Here is an 18,532-nt window from a genome sequence, read left to right on the forward strand (position 1 = left end):
GATGTCTAGAAGCAGAAATTGAGAGGACTCTGTCTCTGAGCAGATACAGGAGTTAAGGAATGGAAAGAATCCAGGATGACCCTGAGGTGTGGAAAGGTATCATCGCTGGCATTGATAATGGGCTGGTTTCTATTTTAATTCTAGAATGAAAAGAAACTGTACGCAGTTGGGGAAGAAGTTGAAATTTCATGCTTTTCTGGATTCATGGCTGTTGGATACCAGTACTTCAGATGCTTACCAGACAGGACCTGGAGGCAGGGAGATGTGGAATGCCACCGTGAGTACTGGCCAAACTTTTTGTGCGACTGCTCTGAAGAATAAACGTGCCCCAGATAGCTAGAGCAAAATCACACTGAGATCAGTATATCATACTATTTTTTTTAGTAGCTCTGGTGAAAAGGTTTAGTGAGCAGAAAATAGGATTCATCTGCTAACATTCTGTTCCAAAATATCTTCATATTTCACTTCTCATGCCCCTGTGTATTGGCCTCATAGATCCAGGACTACAAAGCATGCACTTGCAAAGAAATCCAGGAAGTCCTCTAACTACATCTAACCACAGGCATCTGCCTTGCCTGATGTACAAATTAATGCAAATGAATGAGTCCCAGGAAGATGATACTCCTCCTATTCTTTGTGCATCAGAAATGCGATTTTATGTGAAATGCAGTTTTCTCTTTGGAGCCCATCCACATCCTTTACTGAGGAAGAGGGGACGAGTTTGTAAGCTCCACACATACCCATTTGTAAGCTACAGTAAAGTCAAAACAAAATTCACATAAGGCTCAAAAAGGGACCCCCAAAGGGTTAGTAGGGAGAGTTGAAACCAATGTCAATCAGAACGTCTGCCTCTGTGCCATCCACAATGTGGTGACTTCCTCTTGGGAGGACCTGCTAGGGAGAAGTGGGGGGGAAATACTTTTTGAAAGGAGAAAGTCCCAATAATGCAATGAAAGTTGGAAGTTTCTGGAGCCACTTCCTTAGCAAGGGCACCTCAGATAATTGAACGAACGGGAGCATCTCGGTGGAGGACTCTCTCGGGAAGCCTGGATCCTCCACCCACCCCAACCCCAAGTTTTCTGATCAAAACATGGCATTAAAGCAGCACCAGTGCAGTAAATCCCACTAAAATCACCTCTTGCTTACATTTGTTGAGTGTTCTGCTCCACTAAGCACATCTGACATGTTTCTCTGCCTGCAGGGACACAGTGCCTCAAGCCAGTTGTGCAGGAAGTTCTGACCATCTCGCCATTTCAGAGATTATACGCAATCGGTGAATCCATTGAGCTAACCTGTCCCGAAGGCTTTGCCGTTGCTGGGCCATCACAGTACACATGCAGTGGGGATTCCTGGACACCACCCATTTCAAACTCGCTCACCTGTGAAAAAGGTGAGTGTCACTCAGGATGCTAGGGTCTGCTGAGATGGTGCCCCCCAAAACTGGTAATAGCGTAGCACCCCCAAAACTGGTAGTACCATAGCATACTACCACAGGTAGTAGCATAGCATTCTTGAGGATGTTTTGGGAAAAGAAAGCAGAAGTTTCCACTCACAGGCTAGGTTTTCTATTTCAACCTGTGTCGTGATGAGATCAGGCAGCAGATAACAAGTTATTGGTCAAGCAGATATCTTCAAATTTTAGAAAGCAAGGTCGATTTTCTTTTCCAATACAATGTTTCAATATTTTGAGGGAATGCAAGCGCGGCCATCCAACAAAATCAGAATTAATGGTAAACTGAAAATCTGGCTAAAGTGGAGGGCCATAAGAAAGTAGTGCACACTACTTTTTAATTACCTAAGCATTTTATTTTAACTTAAAACACAGAAATGCATGATTATCCACCCATTTTCTGACATAGGACCAAGCTCTTATTTTCTTTTTATTTCTTTTTTATTTTTTTTTTAATGTTTATTTATTCTCGAGAGAACAAGAACAGAGCACAAGCACGGGAGGGGCAGGAGAGAGAGGGAGACACAGAATCTGAAGCAGGCTCCAGGCTCTGAGCTGTCAGCACAGAGCCCGACGCGGGGCTTGAACTCACCAACTGCAAGATCATGACCTAAGCCGAAGATGGACGCTTAACCACCTGAGCCACCCAGGCGCCCCCCAAGCTCTTGTTTTCTAGTCTTTTGATTTCAGCTCCAAGACTTCTTCCTCAAATAAAACAAATACATGACTCACCACCTATGTCATTCCCTATCAGTTCCTCTAAAACCATGTTTAATTGCAGGTGGGGCGCTTCTTTAAAAAACACCTCCGGTTAGGTTCTTTCCCCCAATTCTGATGTCACTGAGCTGGGGAGGGCCTAGTATTTGGCGTTTGTTTAAGATTTCTTCTAGCAAACCCAAATGCATGCAGAGTTGAGAGCTGTTGTTTTGAAGAGAAGTAAAGTGTTAAAGTCACTTTTGAAACAAATTGACTAGAGAATGATTTTAAATGTCTTTATATACATAAATTTTATATATGAAATATATGTATTTCGTAATCGTTTACAGTAGTCACATCCCCAGTGAACTCAAAGCAAAATTTTTGCAAATCATTTTTAATTGTTCAAAATTCCCAACTTTTTATTTAAAAAGTTCATCACTTGATACAGTTCATTAACTTACACAATCACAATAACAAGTGGCCTAAATGGATTTGGAAACAAACAACACTGATAAGCCTGTAGCTGCAGAAGTGTCACGCTATAGAAGACAGTGTTGCCAAAAGAGATTGCAAGAGGCCCTAGTTTTCTTGGTCTCTGGGCCAGAAGGAATCGGAGGACAGAACAGACACCGCGGATAGGTGGTGCAAGCAGGAAAGTTTATTAAAGCAAAAGGATACTCTTAGAGGAAGACCAGGTAGGCTCCAGGGAGCAAATGCCCCAAATTTCTTCGGTTTACAAGCTTTTATTATATTTTGAGTAATTAGGGGAGGAATATTCACTGAGGTAAGCAGCCTGCTTTTTTCAGGAATCCAGGTTCTACCCTTTTCCTTTCCTTTTTTGGATTGATCACAGCTGTCACATGGTGATTTTAGGGGCAGAGACCTTTCAGAACTGCAATGCAAATGATATTATAATGAGGGAAATGTCCGGGTGGCTGGGTGGCTCAGTCCGGTTAAGTGTGGACTTTCAGCTCAGGTCATGATCTCATCTTCCAGGAATTCTGAGCTGTCAGAGCCTGGAGCCTGCTTTGGATTCTTTGTCCACCCCCCTCCCCCCACCTCTTTGCCCCTCGTGCTCTTTCTTGCTCTGTCTCTCAAAAATAAATAAATGTTAAAAAAATTTTTTTTTAATATAATGAGGGAAATGTCTTCTGAGGATATAACAAAGCCTCACCTAGCTGTTCGTGGGGGATTTTCCTACTGCAACGAGTGGTCTCCCACCCCCCCTTTAATGCCTAACGGGTGCCTTTCTGCTTTGTCCCTCCTCATTACTATCTAACTGCCTCCTCTAACAAGAGGAACCCATAAACTTGGAAGTCAGGCAATTACCATGGAGGGACTGGGGAACCTAGCCTGGCAAGTCAGTTATTTGGAAGAGAGTTGAGGGCATCTACTAATTCATATCTTCCAAATTTTTCAATTGTTCAAATAATGTCTCATTTTTATTCAGAGGGTCCTTGAAGATATATGTGAAATCAGCTATGATTAGGCCCATTTTGCTTACATAAAAGCAGAAGGTAGTGAGAGACTGAATTAAACCCGAGGTCAGGCAGTTTGAGTCAACAGGAATTGAGGTACAGTTGAACTCATTCCCCAAGCTCTTTGCCATGTGGCCTTCTTTGTCCTCTTCTAGGCTACTATAATGCATGAAGAAAAGGGGGAAAGCTAACTTATTAAATAAACTTAAAATTACTGATAAAGAGGTATCATGGGCGTCACCTAAGTGGCTCAGTCGGTGGAACCTCTGACTCTTGATTTCGGCTCAGGTCATGATCTCACGGTTGTGAGATCAAGCCCCATTTTGGCCTCTGGGCTCACAGCACAGATCCTACTTGGGGTTCTCTCTCTCTCTCTGCTCCTCCCCTGTTTGGTCTCTCTCCCTCTCTCTCAAATTAAATAAGTAAACTTAAAAAAAAGAGAGAGATCATGGAAATTTGTGAGAACTTGAGGTTGATATTGTGGCTTGATTCCACTCAACTCCTGATCATATATATCAGAGGGAACTACAGGCTTCAGAAGGTTAAGAGCCTCCGGGTATCTTCAGTAGCATCTTCTCTATACAGCACTGTCCACACACACACACATACACGCCCATGACTCTGTGTTTGGAAAAGAAATTGAGATTATAATCTAATCTGAGAAAGAATGAAATGTTCTACATCTAGATAAAGTAAATAAATATCCTATCTTGTGTATTTTCTCTCCAACAACATTGGCAAAAAGATCAATGAGGGAAGTCAGAAAGAGAGAGAAAATCATCAATAAAACTGGGCACTCTTTCCTCTCAATGTGTGGAGAGCTGTGAGATAAAGAGGCTTTCAGGCCATCCCTGGTTGGGAAAAGGGTTTTAATTCTTTCAGTGTGAAAAAGGATTTTTGCTTCCTGAGGAATTGACATGGTAGGTGGCTCTACAGTTACTTTTTCCTCCTCTGAGAAATTGACACCTCCAGAAGTTCCCCTTGACCCCAGCACTCCAAAGATCACACACAGCATCTCGTTTCCATGTCGTTCACAAACTGTTCCAGGCGGTGTGGGCAGCTGAGAGCCAGTTCTGACTTCAACCTGACACGCTGAGGGAGCAAAGACTCCTTGCCTGAGATCAGTGGCAACTTCAAATCAGTAATGACAAATACTAGGAAGCTGATTCTCTTTGGAAACGATGTATAGCTAGGGGTCCTTCCCTGACCTAAGTGTGGATTTATTTACAGAGGGCAAAGAGGTATAGCTCTACAACAAAGCAAAGAAAAACAATCCCATGTCAATGGAATGCTTAGTATCTGAGGCCTTACCAGCCACTATACATCTCCATGTTCATGAAGGTTAAGGGCCAAATTTCATCAGAGGTTCCTGTGAGAGAATGATCATAGGAAACAGAAATAGCAGCAAAAAAGGAAAACCTACCAATTTTTATAATCTTTGTTTTTGCCTCTAACAAAAACCTCCTTTCCTTACCAAACCTTCTGCCTTGTAGGCTAAAAGGAGTAACCATGAGGGGACACCTGGGCGGCTTAGTTGGTTAAGCATCCTACTCTTGATGCTGGCTCAGGTTGCGATCTCCACAATGGACCCGGACCCTGCTTGGGATTCTCTCTCTCTCTCTCTCTCTCTCTCTCTCTCTCTCTGCATCTCCCTGCTCTCGCTCTCTCTCTCTCTCTCAAAATAAATAAACATTAAAAAAAAGGAAAGCACCCTTGAGCTTGGTCTCCTGTTCTGCCATCTAATGTGGCAGGATATCTAGATATAGCTGCCTACTGCTATCCTTTGACAATCACTTGCTTCCAGAAGCCATTGTGGTTCTGTGGATGCCCAATCAGGTTCAGTCCTGGGAAGTCTGTTTCACACAACAGCTCACCTGTGGTTTCAATGATTCCGCGTAGAATAATAACAAATTTAAATCATTAGCACAGACTTCTCCACTGAGTTAAACCCAAATAGTCACATTTGTATGTATCTATTTTGATCTAGTTTGTTTGAGTGACTTAAAGACACCATAAATTTAACATATGCAGAGAGAAACTCTTGAGTCATTACCCCCTCCCTAAAATTAAACGTCTTATAATATTTTCTATTACAGTTAAGGCACCAATGTCTATTATCTAATGCAAACTAAAAACCTAGAAACCATACTTTGCAGCTCTCATAACTTACCCACAATAGGCAATTTTATCCGTCTATCCTGATAAATATGTCACAAGTTTACCTACTTGTCTCCATTTCCAACTCAACATTTTGGTCCAAATTACCATCCTCTTTCACCTGCTCTACTATAATAACCTCATAGACTGTCTACCCATAGCCTTCTTGGCCACCATATCTCTTCAAATCCATTGTCCACATACAGAGGCCACAATTCATTTCTTTTTCAGAATCCGGGCCTGAGTTTGTCATACGACCCCCGACTTATACCACCAAAGACTTTTCATTGTTTATAAAATAAAGGCAAACGTCTTTCAAAAGCTCTAGAAGACCCTGCCCAGCCTGGCACACACTCACCTCTCTGGCCTCATCTTGTTCCATGCTCTTGTTTTTCTGCATTTCAACCGCATTGGCCTTCTTTCAGTTCCAGGAAAATCACATGCTGTCTCTCTTTGTAGAACTTCCATGCCTGATGTTTCCTTTGCTGTGAACACATTCCCTTTCTTCTTTCCATTTTGCCATTCTGAACCTTCCTCACTACGTCAGTTTTCCTGATTATATGCTTTCTCTTTAATAATGCTAATAATATGAGCAATTCTATTTGTATTGGTGTGTTTGATTAATGTCACTCGGCCGTCACAGAACTATAAGCTCTGTGAGCATAGAATCTGGGTGAAATTTTAGTCAGTCCACTATTTCCAGAACATAACACAGTGCTGAGAATATTGTAGTTGCCCAGTCAATATTTGAAGAACAAATGAACAGAAATTTCACAAATTCCATTTTCTTCAGTTCTCTGTACTTAACAGCAATTTTAGGTTGGAAAACGACAGCTCATGAGAGCTAGAAAAGACCTTTAGATGGAATATTTCATGACAACATATTTGGAAAAGGCAAAATGAATGCTCTAACTACAGATAAATGAGAACTTTTTGCCACTGCCGTTGTACTAAATCCAAATGTATCGCTTGGAAGTCATGCTGTGCACTGTCCTTTACCCCTTTTCTTTTGTTTCAGATGTTTTGACAAAATTAAAGGGTCATTGTCAACCAGGACAAAAACAGTTGGGATCTGAATGCATTTGCATGTCTCCAGAAGAAGACTGTAGGTGAGAGATACTCTATGGACTGTATTTGGAAATTGGGAAAACCAGTCTCGTGTAACCAGTTTGATAGAGGAGCTGAGCTTCTTGAAGCACAAACACAAAACATATTAATTTTTCACATAACTGATACCCCCTATGCTCTGTTGATTTCTTCCCCACTGGGTAGCAAGCTTTCTTAATTATCTCTCAGCCCCGTTCCCTAAGTTTGCATGGCATTTGTTTATCAAGACAGTTTTAGTTTTGTTTATGAAGACTTATTCCTGTCCATAATTGGTTTCAGACTCAATTATCTCAAAGCCTTCCTCTTCCCCCTAACCACAGGGCAAGGTTGTGACTCCAAAAACTTAGAATAGAGAAAGTGGTATGAACATGGACTTCATGCATATATACTCCCCTTTGTCAGTTTATTTTTCATGCTGGGGTAGAGAGCACGAAGAAAAAAAATGAAAAATCCTGTGACTGCCATGACTAGATAGCTATCTCCTCTTTGTTGTTATAACTGCCTTTTCTTTTCTTTTCTTTTCTTTTCTTTTCTTTTCTTTTCTTTTCTTTTCTTTTCTTCTTTCTTTTCTTTTCTTTTTTTAAAGTAATCTCTACTTCAATGTGGGGCTCTAACTCACAATCCCAAGATCAAGAGTTGCATTCTCCACTGACTTAGCCAGCCAGGTGCCCCTAACTGCCTTTCCTTTAAATGAATAAACTGAGGAGAGTTGAGGGTGCTTCTTTTTTGTTTGTTTGTTTTAATGTTTATTTATTTTGAGAGAGTGTCTGTGAAAGGGGGAAGGGCAGAGAGAGAGAGAGAGAGAGAGAGAGAGAGAGAAATTGAGGATCCAAATCAGGCTCTGTGCTGACAGCAGAGAGCTGGATATGGGGCTTGAACCCACAAATTGTCAGATCATAACCTGAGCCAAAGTCAGATGCTTAGCCGACCGAGCCACACAAGTGCCCCAGGCATCCTTCTTAATTTAAGGGCTTTCAGTCAGATTTAATTCAAAACAGTGTTAGCTAAAGATAAAATTTTGTTTCTCTATCTCACAAATAAATGCAGAGGTTGCCAACCTAGGGCTCGTATGGTAACTCTCGTTGCAGATAGGACCGAGGCTCCTTCCTGCTCTTGTTCCACCATCCTTAAATTGTGTCATGGTCCAAGATTGCTGTGCAGGAGTAGGAAGGGAGAAGACCAAAAGTGGACATTTTCTCTGTTTTTAAGGAGAATTCTCAGAAGACCCATCACTCACTTTCGTCTCATTAACCTTTTCTTATTCGTATGGCCACACACACCTTTGACTGGATGCATAGATATATTGAATAAAATTAGAGTTATATTACTGAGGAGAAGAAAGACTGAATGTTGGGAAGGGAAGCCAACAGACTGTGCCCAGTTGCTATCCTTCACCTTTAACACCAATTAGCTCTCATGTTCCTCTGTGCTGCAGGTGAACAAACACTTATAGGGACTGATTGATTGATTGATTGATTAACACTATAGGGTCTTTTCCTGTATAATTCCACAAACATAATTCAACCCAGGGGTGGTCCTACCTACCCCCCCCCCACCTCAATCCTCACCAGGGTGATCCATCATGTAGCTTCTTGCTGCTGGAGTCCCCTCATCCAACAGACAGCCTTCCGGGGAGTACCTGCAGCATTCATATTGCCCATTTAATGCAGAAGAAACTTCCTTCTTTGTCTTTCCAATACCAAGTCATGAGAATGCAGACTGTCCTCTGGAACTCTGAATTTCAGCTCTCCCCTACCTCTCTAGACTCTTTCTGTAGTCCTCTGTTCTCTTCTATACAACATCGAAGGTGTTTGTGGGACTGGCTAGCCCCACAGTTTAAGTTCTCTGAACACAGGGAGTGGCCTTTTTCTTCTCAGCTCTAGCACCTGGAGATAATTTTGCACACTGATGCCCTGATTGTTAACTCGAAGATTGACATCAGAGAAGAAACTCAAATTTAGAGTAAACCAGCCCTTGTCCTCGCAACAAAAGAAGGACTGTAGCTGCTGATTACCTCCTAGCAGCAAGACCTAGCATCTACTTAGGGAGATTAAGCAAGTTACCCAAGGAATGATATCAAAACTGATGTACTTAATCAAAGTATACAAACACACTTGCAAAGCTATGTAATGATAGAAGACTCTGGTGCTGCAAATTAATGAATGTTAGAGAATTCTGAAGAGGTCCAGACTACATGGGCTAGGTTGATCAGGGCTACCTTCAAAGTGTGGTCAGGAATTAAACTGGACACAGACAGGCATAGAAGAGAGACAATACAATGCTGACTGAGCAGGGCATCGGATGCCAGCAAAGGAAAGGTAATCTTATAATTTTAGAAAATGATCAATATAACTGCCAGGTAATACGGATTAAGAAGGAAAGGAAAGTAATTCTAGAAAGGAAAGTTAGTTGGAGTCAAATTATGGAGGATTTTGATTACCAGATTTTAAGAATTCAGACTTTGATTTGAAGACAATTGGGAGTAACACCAAGATTAAGGTGAAATTCTAGTGGCTTAGTTGGCTAAGCATCCGACTTTGGCTCAGGTCATGATCTCATCGTTCGTGAGTTTGAGCTCTGTGTCGGGCTCTGTGCTGACATCTGAGAGCCTGGAGGCTGCTTCAAATTCTGTGTCTCCCTCACTCTCTGCCCTTCTCTTGCTCATGCTCTGTCTCTCTCAAAAATAAATAAACATTAAAAGAAAAAAAGGTGAAATTCTAGAAAGATGAATCCCAGAGCACACAAGAGGAAAGAAGAGAAGCTGGGGGCATGGGGCAGATGGGGAGGCGGGTCGTCAGAAAACTGGCTGGAAAGATTACATATTATATTGGCTACATGCCATCTCCTTTTTTCTAGTCTTCATATATAAATGCGCTCTTTCCTCTCTTGGGCAGCCATTATTCTGAAGATCTCTGTGTGTTTGATACAGACACCAACCATTACTTTACTTCACCTGCTTGTACGTTTTTGGCTCAGAAATGTTTAAATAATCAGCAACTCCATTTTCTACATATTGGTTCGTGCCAAGATGGTCCACAGTTAGAATGGGGTCTTGAAAGAGCAAAACTCTCAACCAACAGCACAAAGAAAGAATCCTGTGGCTATGACACCTGCTACGACTGGGAAAAGTGTTCGGGTAAGCCCTGGTGGTGACCACGCACTGGAAATGCTCTCTTAGCCTTCATCTCAACAGTTAATCTTATTTGCATTTATATACTCTCTCTCTCTCTCTCTCTCTCTCTCTCTCTCACACACACACACACACACACACACACACACAACCTTTCCTTAATCAAAAATAATTCCTTTACACTGTTTTATAAAAACATTTTATAAAAATTTTTTATTTAAATACAAAAATATAACCCACTCACTATTAGAAATAACTACCTTAGTAGTTTTAGTGTGAATCTTCCCAATTATTGTTCTATGCATATATAATCATATATGCATATACTACCCTTAAAAAAAAGTTTATGTATTTTGAGAGAGATGGAGAGCAAGCAGGGGAAGGACAGAGAGAGAAGGAGGACTCTCCGCACTGTCAGCAGAGTCTGCTTGGGATTCTGTCTCCCTCTCTCTCAAAATTGTCTAAATTTTCCTCTGGCATTTGAGACTGGGTAGGGCAACATAGCTAGAGCCTAGAGCCTAGACTGAGTTCCTCATGGATACTAATTGCCAGAAACATCTTCTTCAAATTTTTTTAAGTCCTTCTGCAGTGCCAGCCTCCAAGGCTGGCAGTGTTAATCAGGCAGGACTCTCTGAGCCCAGTCAGGGTTTCTCATGGGTTCGGGCACTGTTTCTCCCAGGTGGAACATTCTCCAACCTTCTACTGCTTCCCTCTCACCATGCATGGGGTCAACCAGATGTTCCAAGGTGCTCTGGGACTCATGCCTGCAGTCATCCATGGCTCCCAGCTAGACTCTTGTTCCCAGAAAGCAGGGTATTTGCCAGGACTGCTTGAGATTGGCCTGCTAAGTATGGTGCTAACACTCTAATTCAGAGTTACTGTAATTGTTTATATAGAGAAGCATCCCATAAAAAAAAAATTCCCCAGGGCCTTATACACAGGAGTGGTCCTGATTATATTACTTTTTTTTTAGGTATCATACTTCACATCTTATTTTCTATATTGCTGTTTTTCAATTAATATATCATGAAACTATTTTCATGTCATCATATATTATTCTGCTACATAATTTTCAATCTCTGCAAAAGTCCATGTGGACATTCTATAACTTATTTAATCTTCTGTTAAGCGTTTAGATTTTTCCCAATATTTTGCTATTATAAGCAGTGCTATAATAGACAAATTGATCACGGATAAATCTATAATCTTAGATTCTTCCTCAGGATATATTGGTAAATATTATTTTCACATATAAAGTCTTTGTTGGCACAGTGTATCAACTTGCTTTCCAGAAATGTTTCTACCATATTATATTCCTGTCTACAATGTATAAGAAAGACTGCCACCCATACCTTCACCGAAACTTTGAGTTATTACTTCTTTATGTTTCTGCCAACTTGATACTTAAGAAGGGGCATTACATTTCTATTTTCTGTAAGCGAATTGGCTATGGGCATTTTTGTTTGTGAATTGGAAGCGGAAACTTCACAGCAGTGAATACATTTTCTCTAAGATGAAGTTTGACCCTGAAACAGTTCAGCTAAGCTTTATATAATACATAGATATGGGCTGAAGATCAGGACTTAGCAGAACTCAAGTATGCAGCTAGATTTCCTTTGTGACACATCCTCAAAGAACTCTTAGATTGAGACATAAAGTATATAATGGAAACTTGTTGAATTGTTGCATTAAATTTTTGCTAAAACCACTTTACCTTTGCAAAAATAAACACAAAAACTTCAATGTTCCCCTTGGCTCTTCAATTCAGTCTTGGAAAAGGAGAGAGGTCTTATTACCCAAATCCACTTCCTTCCTGATCCACTTAACTCTGATTATCAAGATCCAGCTCCCCTGGGAGGTGGCAGTATTGAATTCATGACAGAGGGTAGACACAGGTGGCATAGTCCATAGGCCACCTGAGGGTGGCCACTCGGGAGGTCAATGTCTGAGACTTCTGACCTTCGTGCCATATCTGAACAAGGCAAGTCCACATAAGAGACAGCATGCCAGGGTCTGATATATATATTGCCCAATTCTGATCAGTATTAAATCACCTTGTGGCTAAATGCTACCATTCATTTTTAACTGCCAGACCAACACCATTACCCAGCTGACATCTCAGAAATAATGAGGTATTAGCGGATATGATTAGTGTAAGCTTCCGTCCTTCCATTTTTATCATGGAGAAAAGATCTTCATGGAACTCCATACTGCAATGATTTTTTTTTTGCTCTTTTTCCACAAATTATTCTTTTTAAATGTGTCTGAGTAACAAATAATCTCTGGCTTGCAATTTCATCAAAATCTGTCTTTACTATTGGCTCTGTGCTGTACAGATATCTAAATCCACAGCTGCCAGGAGTCTACATTTGTCTAAAACAAGAACACTAAAAAGTTTGAATACTTAACCAATATTGCTTAAGTGACCAGAATGTCTTGGGACAGTCAGACTAATACATGAACACTTTATAATAAGATATTTCAGTCATTTAAAATATTCTTTCTCCGATTCTGTGTCTCCCTCTCTCTCTGCCCCTCCCCCGTTCATGCTCTGTCTCTCTCTGTCCCAAAAATAAATAAATGTTGAAAAAAAAAAAATTTAAAAAAAATATTCTTTGATCCTACACACAATCAGAATACTGAAAGCATTCCCCACCCCCTAAAGATAAGGTCTGCCTGTGCCAGTCCTCTCTAATTGGTGAGCAAAAGTCAACGTCATAGAGAATTCTGTTCAGTAGCACTATAGAACAGAATCAATGTACAAACCTCAGTATTTATGAATAAAGAGAAAGCTAAAAATGTATTTTATACCCAACCCACATATGGCAAGTTGGGATATTATTAATTTTGAGTTGCATTGAATGTCACCTCGGTTAAACTGTTACTGATGACATTGTGTACTTTGCTACTCTTTTCCTTCTCTATCTAAAATGAGATAGAAAAAGTTTAAAAATGGAACTTCAAAATAACATCAAGTTCCCATTTGAAAAGTTAGAACACAAATGGCTTCATAAGGAGTCTATTTCTATGCACATTGAATGTTTCGCCTAAATTTCAAAAATATCCACCATCAACTAATAGAAGGGGGGAATTTATTCAGCACACATCCATTTAGTATCCAAGATGCACAAGTCACTGTATATAATATGAGGAGGACTCTAAAGACAAACGAGCTTTGTACCTTCCAATTGTTCACAGTACTTGGAGGAGTAACTTTTCATGATAATTGGGTTAATAACTTTGATGTGAGCCAGCATGATATAAGAACACGTAAGAGAGAGAGAGAAATCTTCTGGCCTGGAAGGGTTTCATAAATATGGTAGCATGAGAATTGAGTGTTGCAGGATGCATTAGTGTAGGTGGTGGGAAGGGCTTTATGGTGCTGGCAGTCTAAAAGTGATCTTGCTGAGAGCATTTAAGCCACACCATACTAAAAGAATAATGACCATGGCTTTTCCACAAGCCTGGGGAACTGACATCCTCTCCAAATGTGGAACAGTCTCCTGTCCTTCACTAAACCCTACTGTTTACAACAATCGGCAAGGCCCTCCACAATGAAACTCTTTTCTAACTGGTTGACACAGGGCTTACAAGGCAATGCATGCTTTTTCATGAAATGTTTTCTACCAAAGATAGGCTATCTATGTGCCTCTGCATATCTCCCCACTCCCTTTCCCTATTTTCTCCCATTGGTTGAGACACATGGGAAAGAACTGATACCCACCTAAAAGAAGCTACTTCTGAATGACATCATTGCTGATTCTCAGCCTAACTCAGATATTTTGGCAGCATGAGTTACCCCAGATCTATCAAAATACTTCTTTTTGATTGCTTATACCTACACCCCAAATTCAGAATTGAAATCAATTGACGAAGCAGAATGAATTGAGCACCTCGTTAAGAGCTAAGTGAGACATCTAGATGAACGAGCGCTCAAACAAAGCACTTATAACTGTCTTGGGAGAAAGACATATATGAAAAGCTAACTAACAAGAAAGTGTAAAAATACCAGATATAGTACTAACAAATTTACACTATTGAAGTCTAGTTAAAACTTTAAAGTTCAGTTGTTGTGGGGGTAAGTGGGTATGAAATACTTCATGGAGGAGGTGAGCCTGTAGAAACTGGGCATGTGGGAGAGAGTAAAAAAGACCACATCACTGTAGCAAAAGAAGGGGATAGCATGGGCAAGAGGGCAAAAGCTGGAACACTGTTAAAGTCTCATTTGGGAAGCAGAAAGAGAGTTACTCTAAGTGGAATTGAAAAAGCAGAAAAGACAATGTTGCAAAAGGATTTTGAGGGCAAACTGTAGAGGCTCTTGAACTTTAATTAAAACATGCATGTATAGGGGCGCCTGGGTGGCGCAGTCGGTTAAGCGTCCGACTTCAGCCAGGTCACGATCTCGCGGTCCGTGAGTTCGAGCCCCGCGTCAGGCTCTGGGCCGATGGCTCGGAGCCTGGAGCCTGTTTCCAATTCTGTGTCTCCCTCTCTCTCTGCCCCTCCCCCGTTCATGCTCTGTCTCTCTCTGTCCCAAAAAAAAAAAAAAAACCATGCATGTATAGAAATGAGCCTGTATCCCCCCCTCTACTCAAAATTTATTTAATATTCTTGACTTTGGGAAGTTTATCCCAAGTGATCATTTTAAAACAATTTTCATGAATGAAAGATCTACATGAATTATGAAGTGACTGGGTGATTTTGAAACCAGGCCTCCTAAAAGAATCACCAACCTGGAAATATTCTAGAAAGAAGTCAGTGGCTGTGGTATAGAGTTATGTTAAAGAATTAAGGCCTATTCGTGATTGAAAACCTGCCTCTACCACTTACTAATTGTGGAACCATGGGCTGATCAATTAAGCTCTCTGGGATTACTAACAAGCTCATTTGTAGAATTAGTTTGATAACATATAGTTCATATGTTTGAGAATTAAATGAAATAAAACATGCAAAGCCCTTGGCTTCTTATGTGGTTTCATAGTACATTCTCAATAATAGGTGGTACCAATGAGAAAATAACAGAGAAGACCGTCTGTAGATGTTGTAGAAATAGATTGACAGGATATAGTGACTGATTAGATGTGGTCAGTGAGTGAGAGCAAGGTGTCAGAGGTAGCCCAACTCCTGAATCTTACTGGCTGACTCGTGGATTCTGTTCTCTCACATCCAGATCACTCCATTTGACCACAGTTGAGTCTTTTGGGCCATTGCCTTTGTTCTAGCTTTCCGATACATTGCCACCAAAGTGCCTGCTCCTCTGGGGACAAATTAGGTAAAATCAAACCCTGAAGTCCTGTGGTGAGTCACACTGTCTCCCTCTCATTTCAGCCGCCACTTCCGAATGTGTCTGCCTGTTGCCTCCCCAGTGCTTCAAGGGTGGAAACCAACTCTACTGCATCAAAATGGGATCATCGATGAGTGAGAAAACAGTGAACATCTGTGACATAGGAGCTATAAGATGTGCCAACAGGAAAGTGGAAATACTGTATCCTGGGAGGTGTTCAGCCTAAAACAATCACTGAATAACAGATTTACTGTCCAAAAATAATCTCTACAAGAGGGCATTCTCCTACAAACAGCAGACTGGTGTGCCCAGAAGTTACTGACATAAATTCTTTTGTGTTACTTTCATATAATTCTTCTCCATGACTCTCCTGCCTTAGTCTTTCCTATCCAGTCCCAGCCTATGATGTTTTCTGTAGCATATACCTCAGTAGTAACTTTCACATCGATCCAGTGAATTCTGTTCACACTGCACTAAAACGATGGGACTTCTGAGGATCTTATGAAGCCTGTAGTATTAAGCATCCTCACAAGTACAATTAAGAACAAAAACCATCGGGGCGCCTGGGTGGCTCAGTCGGTTGAGCGTCCGACTTCGGCTCAGGTCATGATCTCACAGTCCGTGGGTTCGAGCCCTGCGTCGGGCTCTGTGCTGACCGCTCAGAGCCTGGAGCCTGTTTCAGATTCTGTGTCTCCCTCTCTCTCTGACCCTCCCCCACTTGCACTCTGTCTCTCTCTGTCTCAAAAATAAATAAACATTTAAAAAAAAAAAGAACAAAAACCATAATTGTCTTCAATTATTCAATAAACATAAACCTACAACAACTTGGAAAACACATTCTTAAAACCCAACTTTCCTTCATGCATTCATTCCACAAATAATTCTGAATATCTACAATGTGCCACAGACTGTTTAGGATGCTGGGGAATCGGCAGTGAATAAAAGAGACAAAACCCCTTGCCTTCTTGAAGCTTACATTCATGTGGAGACAGGCAAACAAGAAACAAAATAAACATATAAAATATATAGTATGTTTGATGGTGATGGTGGTAATTGCTATGGAAAAAATAATGTAAGGAAAGGTGAGTCCCATCATCTCATGCAAGGAGACACTCCATAGTAATAAGCATCACAGTAGGGATGATTGGGAACAAGTGGAAATTGCCTTGTTTAAAGTAGTTGAAAAACTCCTGGAGTTCCATACTCTTAGGAAAAAAGATTCTTCTTGCCTCAGCTAAAGTGCATTCCAAAGCTTTTAAATTGAAGTATGTGATGGATGGAAAATCATCAGAGAATTTTGAAGGAATAATTTTTAAGTTAAATTATATCCAAGTAGACATCCATTTCTCAGAGAAGTTAGGGTGTCATTTTATTGGGGAAGAGGAGTGTCTTTGGAACAGCAATTCTCAAATATTGGTCTCAGAATCACCTGGAGTACTTGTTAATACACACGCTTGCAACCCACCCCCAGTTTCTGGTTCAGTAGGTCTGGGGTGGGGCCAGAGAATTTCTAACAGCTTTCCAGGTAGTACCACTAATGATCATTCGGGAAGGTCACGTTTTGAAAACACTTAGTTTAGAAATGGAGTCATCCAACAGTTCATTCTGTTTGAGTTACTAACTGATCTCCAAACCTTAGCCAGCCAATCTCCAAGCCCCTGAGTGGAAGGATATTTCCTTCCTCTAAAACTCAATGGGATTCCCACCTAGTGGAAGGGGGCTGTGAGCCACAGCCACCTGCAGCACCCTCATTATACCTTATACATTAAATGTCATTCCTCTTCCATCTCATTCATCATAAGATGTTGGCAACATCTAAAACTTCTTGCAATATCAAACAGAAGTATGAGGAAGGAACGACCCAGCAATTGCACTACTAGGTATTTATCCAAGGGATACAGGTATGCTGTTTCAAAGGGGCACCCAGATGTTTATAGCAGCACTATCGACAATAGCCAAAGTATGGAAAGAGCCCGAACGTCCATCGATGGATGAATGGATAAAGAAGATGTGGTATATATACACAATGGAGTATTACTCAGCAATCAAAAAGAATGAAATCTTGCCATTTGCAACTACGAGGATAGAACTAGAGGGTATTGCTAAGTGAAATTAGTCAGAGAATGACAAATATCATACGACTTCACTCATATGAGTACTTTAAGACACAGAACAGATGAACATAAGGGAAGGGAAGCAAAAATAATATAAAAACAGGGAGGGGGGCAAAAAAGAGACTCTTAAATATGGAGAACAAACAGAGGGTTGCTGGAGGGGTTGTGGGAGAGGGGATGGGCTAAATGGGTAAGGGGCATTAAGAAATCTACTCCTGAAATCATTGTTGCACTATATGCTAACTAGCTTAGATGTAAATTTAAAAAGTTAACTTAAATTTAATTAAAAAAAAGAAGTATGAGGAAGGAAAAAAAAAAAAAACTAGGACAGAAAAAATTTTCCTAGCGTAACAGCAATTGAGTGGGAATTTTTCTCTTCCCACGAATCAGTAACCTATCTTCCCCAGTCACGCCACCCCCTCCCATCTCACAAAATTGGTGCAGGCCATCTCGTCAGCATCATGCCTTCAGAGCTCCCAAGAGTCCAAACTGAGGGCAAAGAGGTATTAAATACTCCCATGTTCCAAGGAGAGCCACTACTGAATCAAGAGCATTTCCTCAGGACTGAGTTGGAGCTGCTCTCCCCAGCTCTCACACCTGTCCCACACCGTTCTGAGGGGAGAGGAGGACCTGGGACCAGGGGACCAGGGGAGGCGGGAGGGAGGCCATGGGAATCGGCAGGCTAGTGAATACAGTTTTCATAGAGAGAGTCCTACTCCTCCCCTGAGACCTTTTAGAACTTTTCCCCTCCTGAATGAGGAGGTGGAGGATGCAGAAAGTATCCACTGAAGCCAGGCATCTGAAGCCCTGCGAGAATCATTTGTAGGGTGTGGGGCACCAGCAGCAAGGACAGAGAGGCTGCCCCGCTGGTGGGATATTGTGAGTCTTAGAGCTGAAGCCTGTGAGCAGGTTGCAGGAGGACTCCCGGGGAGGTGTGGATCCTGATGAGGGCAGGTGTGGAGGGGATTCTCCCTTCCTGTGCATGAAACCACCTCCTGCCTAGAGAGTGCTGAAGGCAGGATGCTGATGAGAGTGCCCCTCACCATTTTGGGTGGGGAGGTGTTCTTTAGTGTTGTTTAGTGTTCCTTGGCTTGTGCGTTTCCACCTCTATCAGGA

The 18,532-nt window shown here is 41.3% G+C and overlaps 1 protein-coding gene across 1 annotated transcript in view; it reads left to right on the forward strand.

Annotated features, from left to right (window-relative positions):
* C6 (complement C6) overlaps positions 1-16,328 on the forward strand; it is a 65,260-nt gene extending 48,932 nt beyond the window's left edge. Inside the window, 5 exon segments of the mRNA XM_019811437.3 lie at positions 145-277; positions 1,202-1,390; positions 6,803-6,893; positions 9,786-10,027; positions 15,347-16,328. Coding sequence (XP_019666996.3) covers positions 145-277; positions 1,202-1,390; positions 6,803-6,893; positions 9,786-10,027; positions 15,347-15,528 — 837 coding nt within the window. The 3' untranslated portion in view covers positions 15,529-16,328.
* Positions 16,329-18,532: the final 2,204 nt, after the last annotated feature.

The sequence above is a fragment of the Felis catus genome, chromosome A1, assembly GCF_018350175.1.
Source record: "Felis catus isolate Fca126 chromosome A1, F.catus_Fca126_mat1.0, whole genome shotgun sequence".
NCBI classification, from domain to species: domain Eukaryota; kingdom Metazoa; phylum Chordata; class Mammalia; order Carnivora; family Felidae; genus Felis; species Felis catus.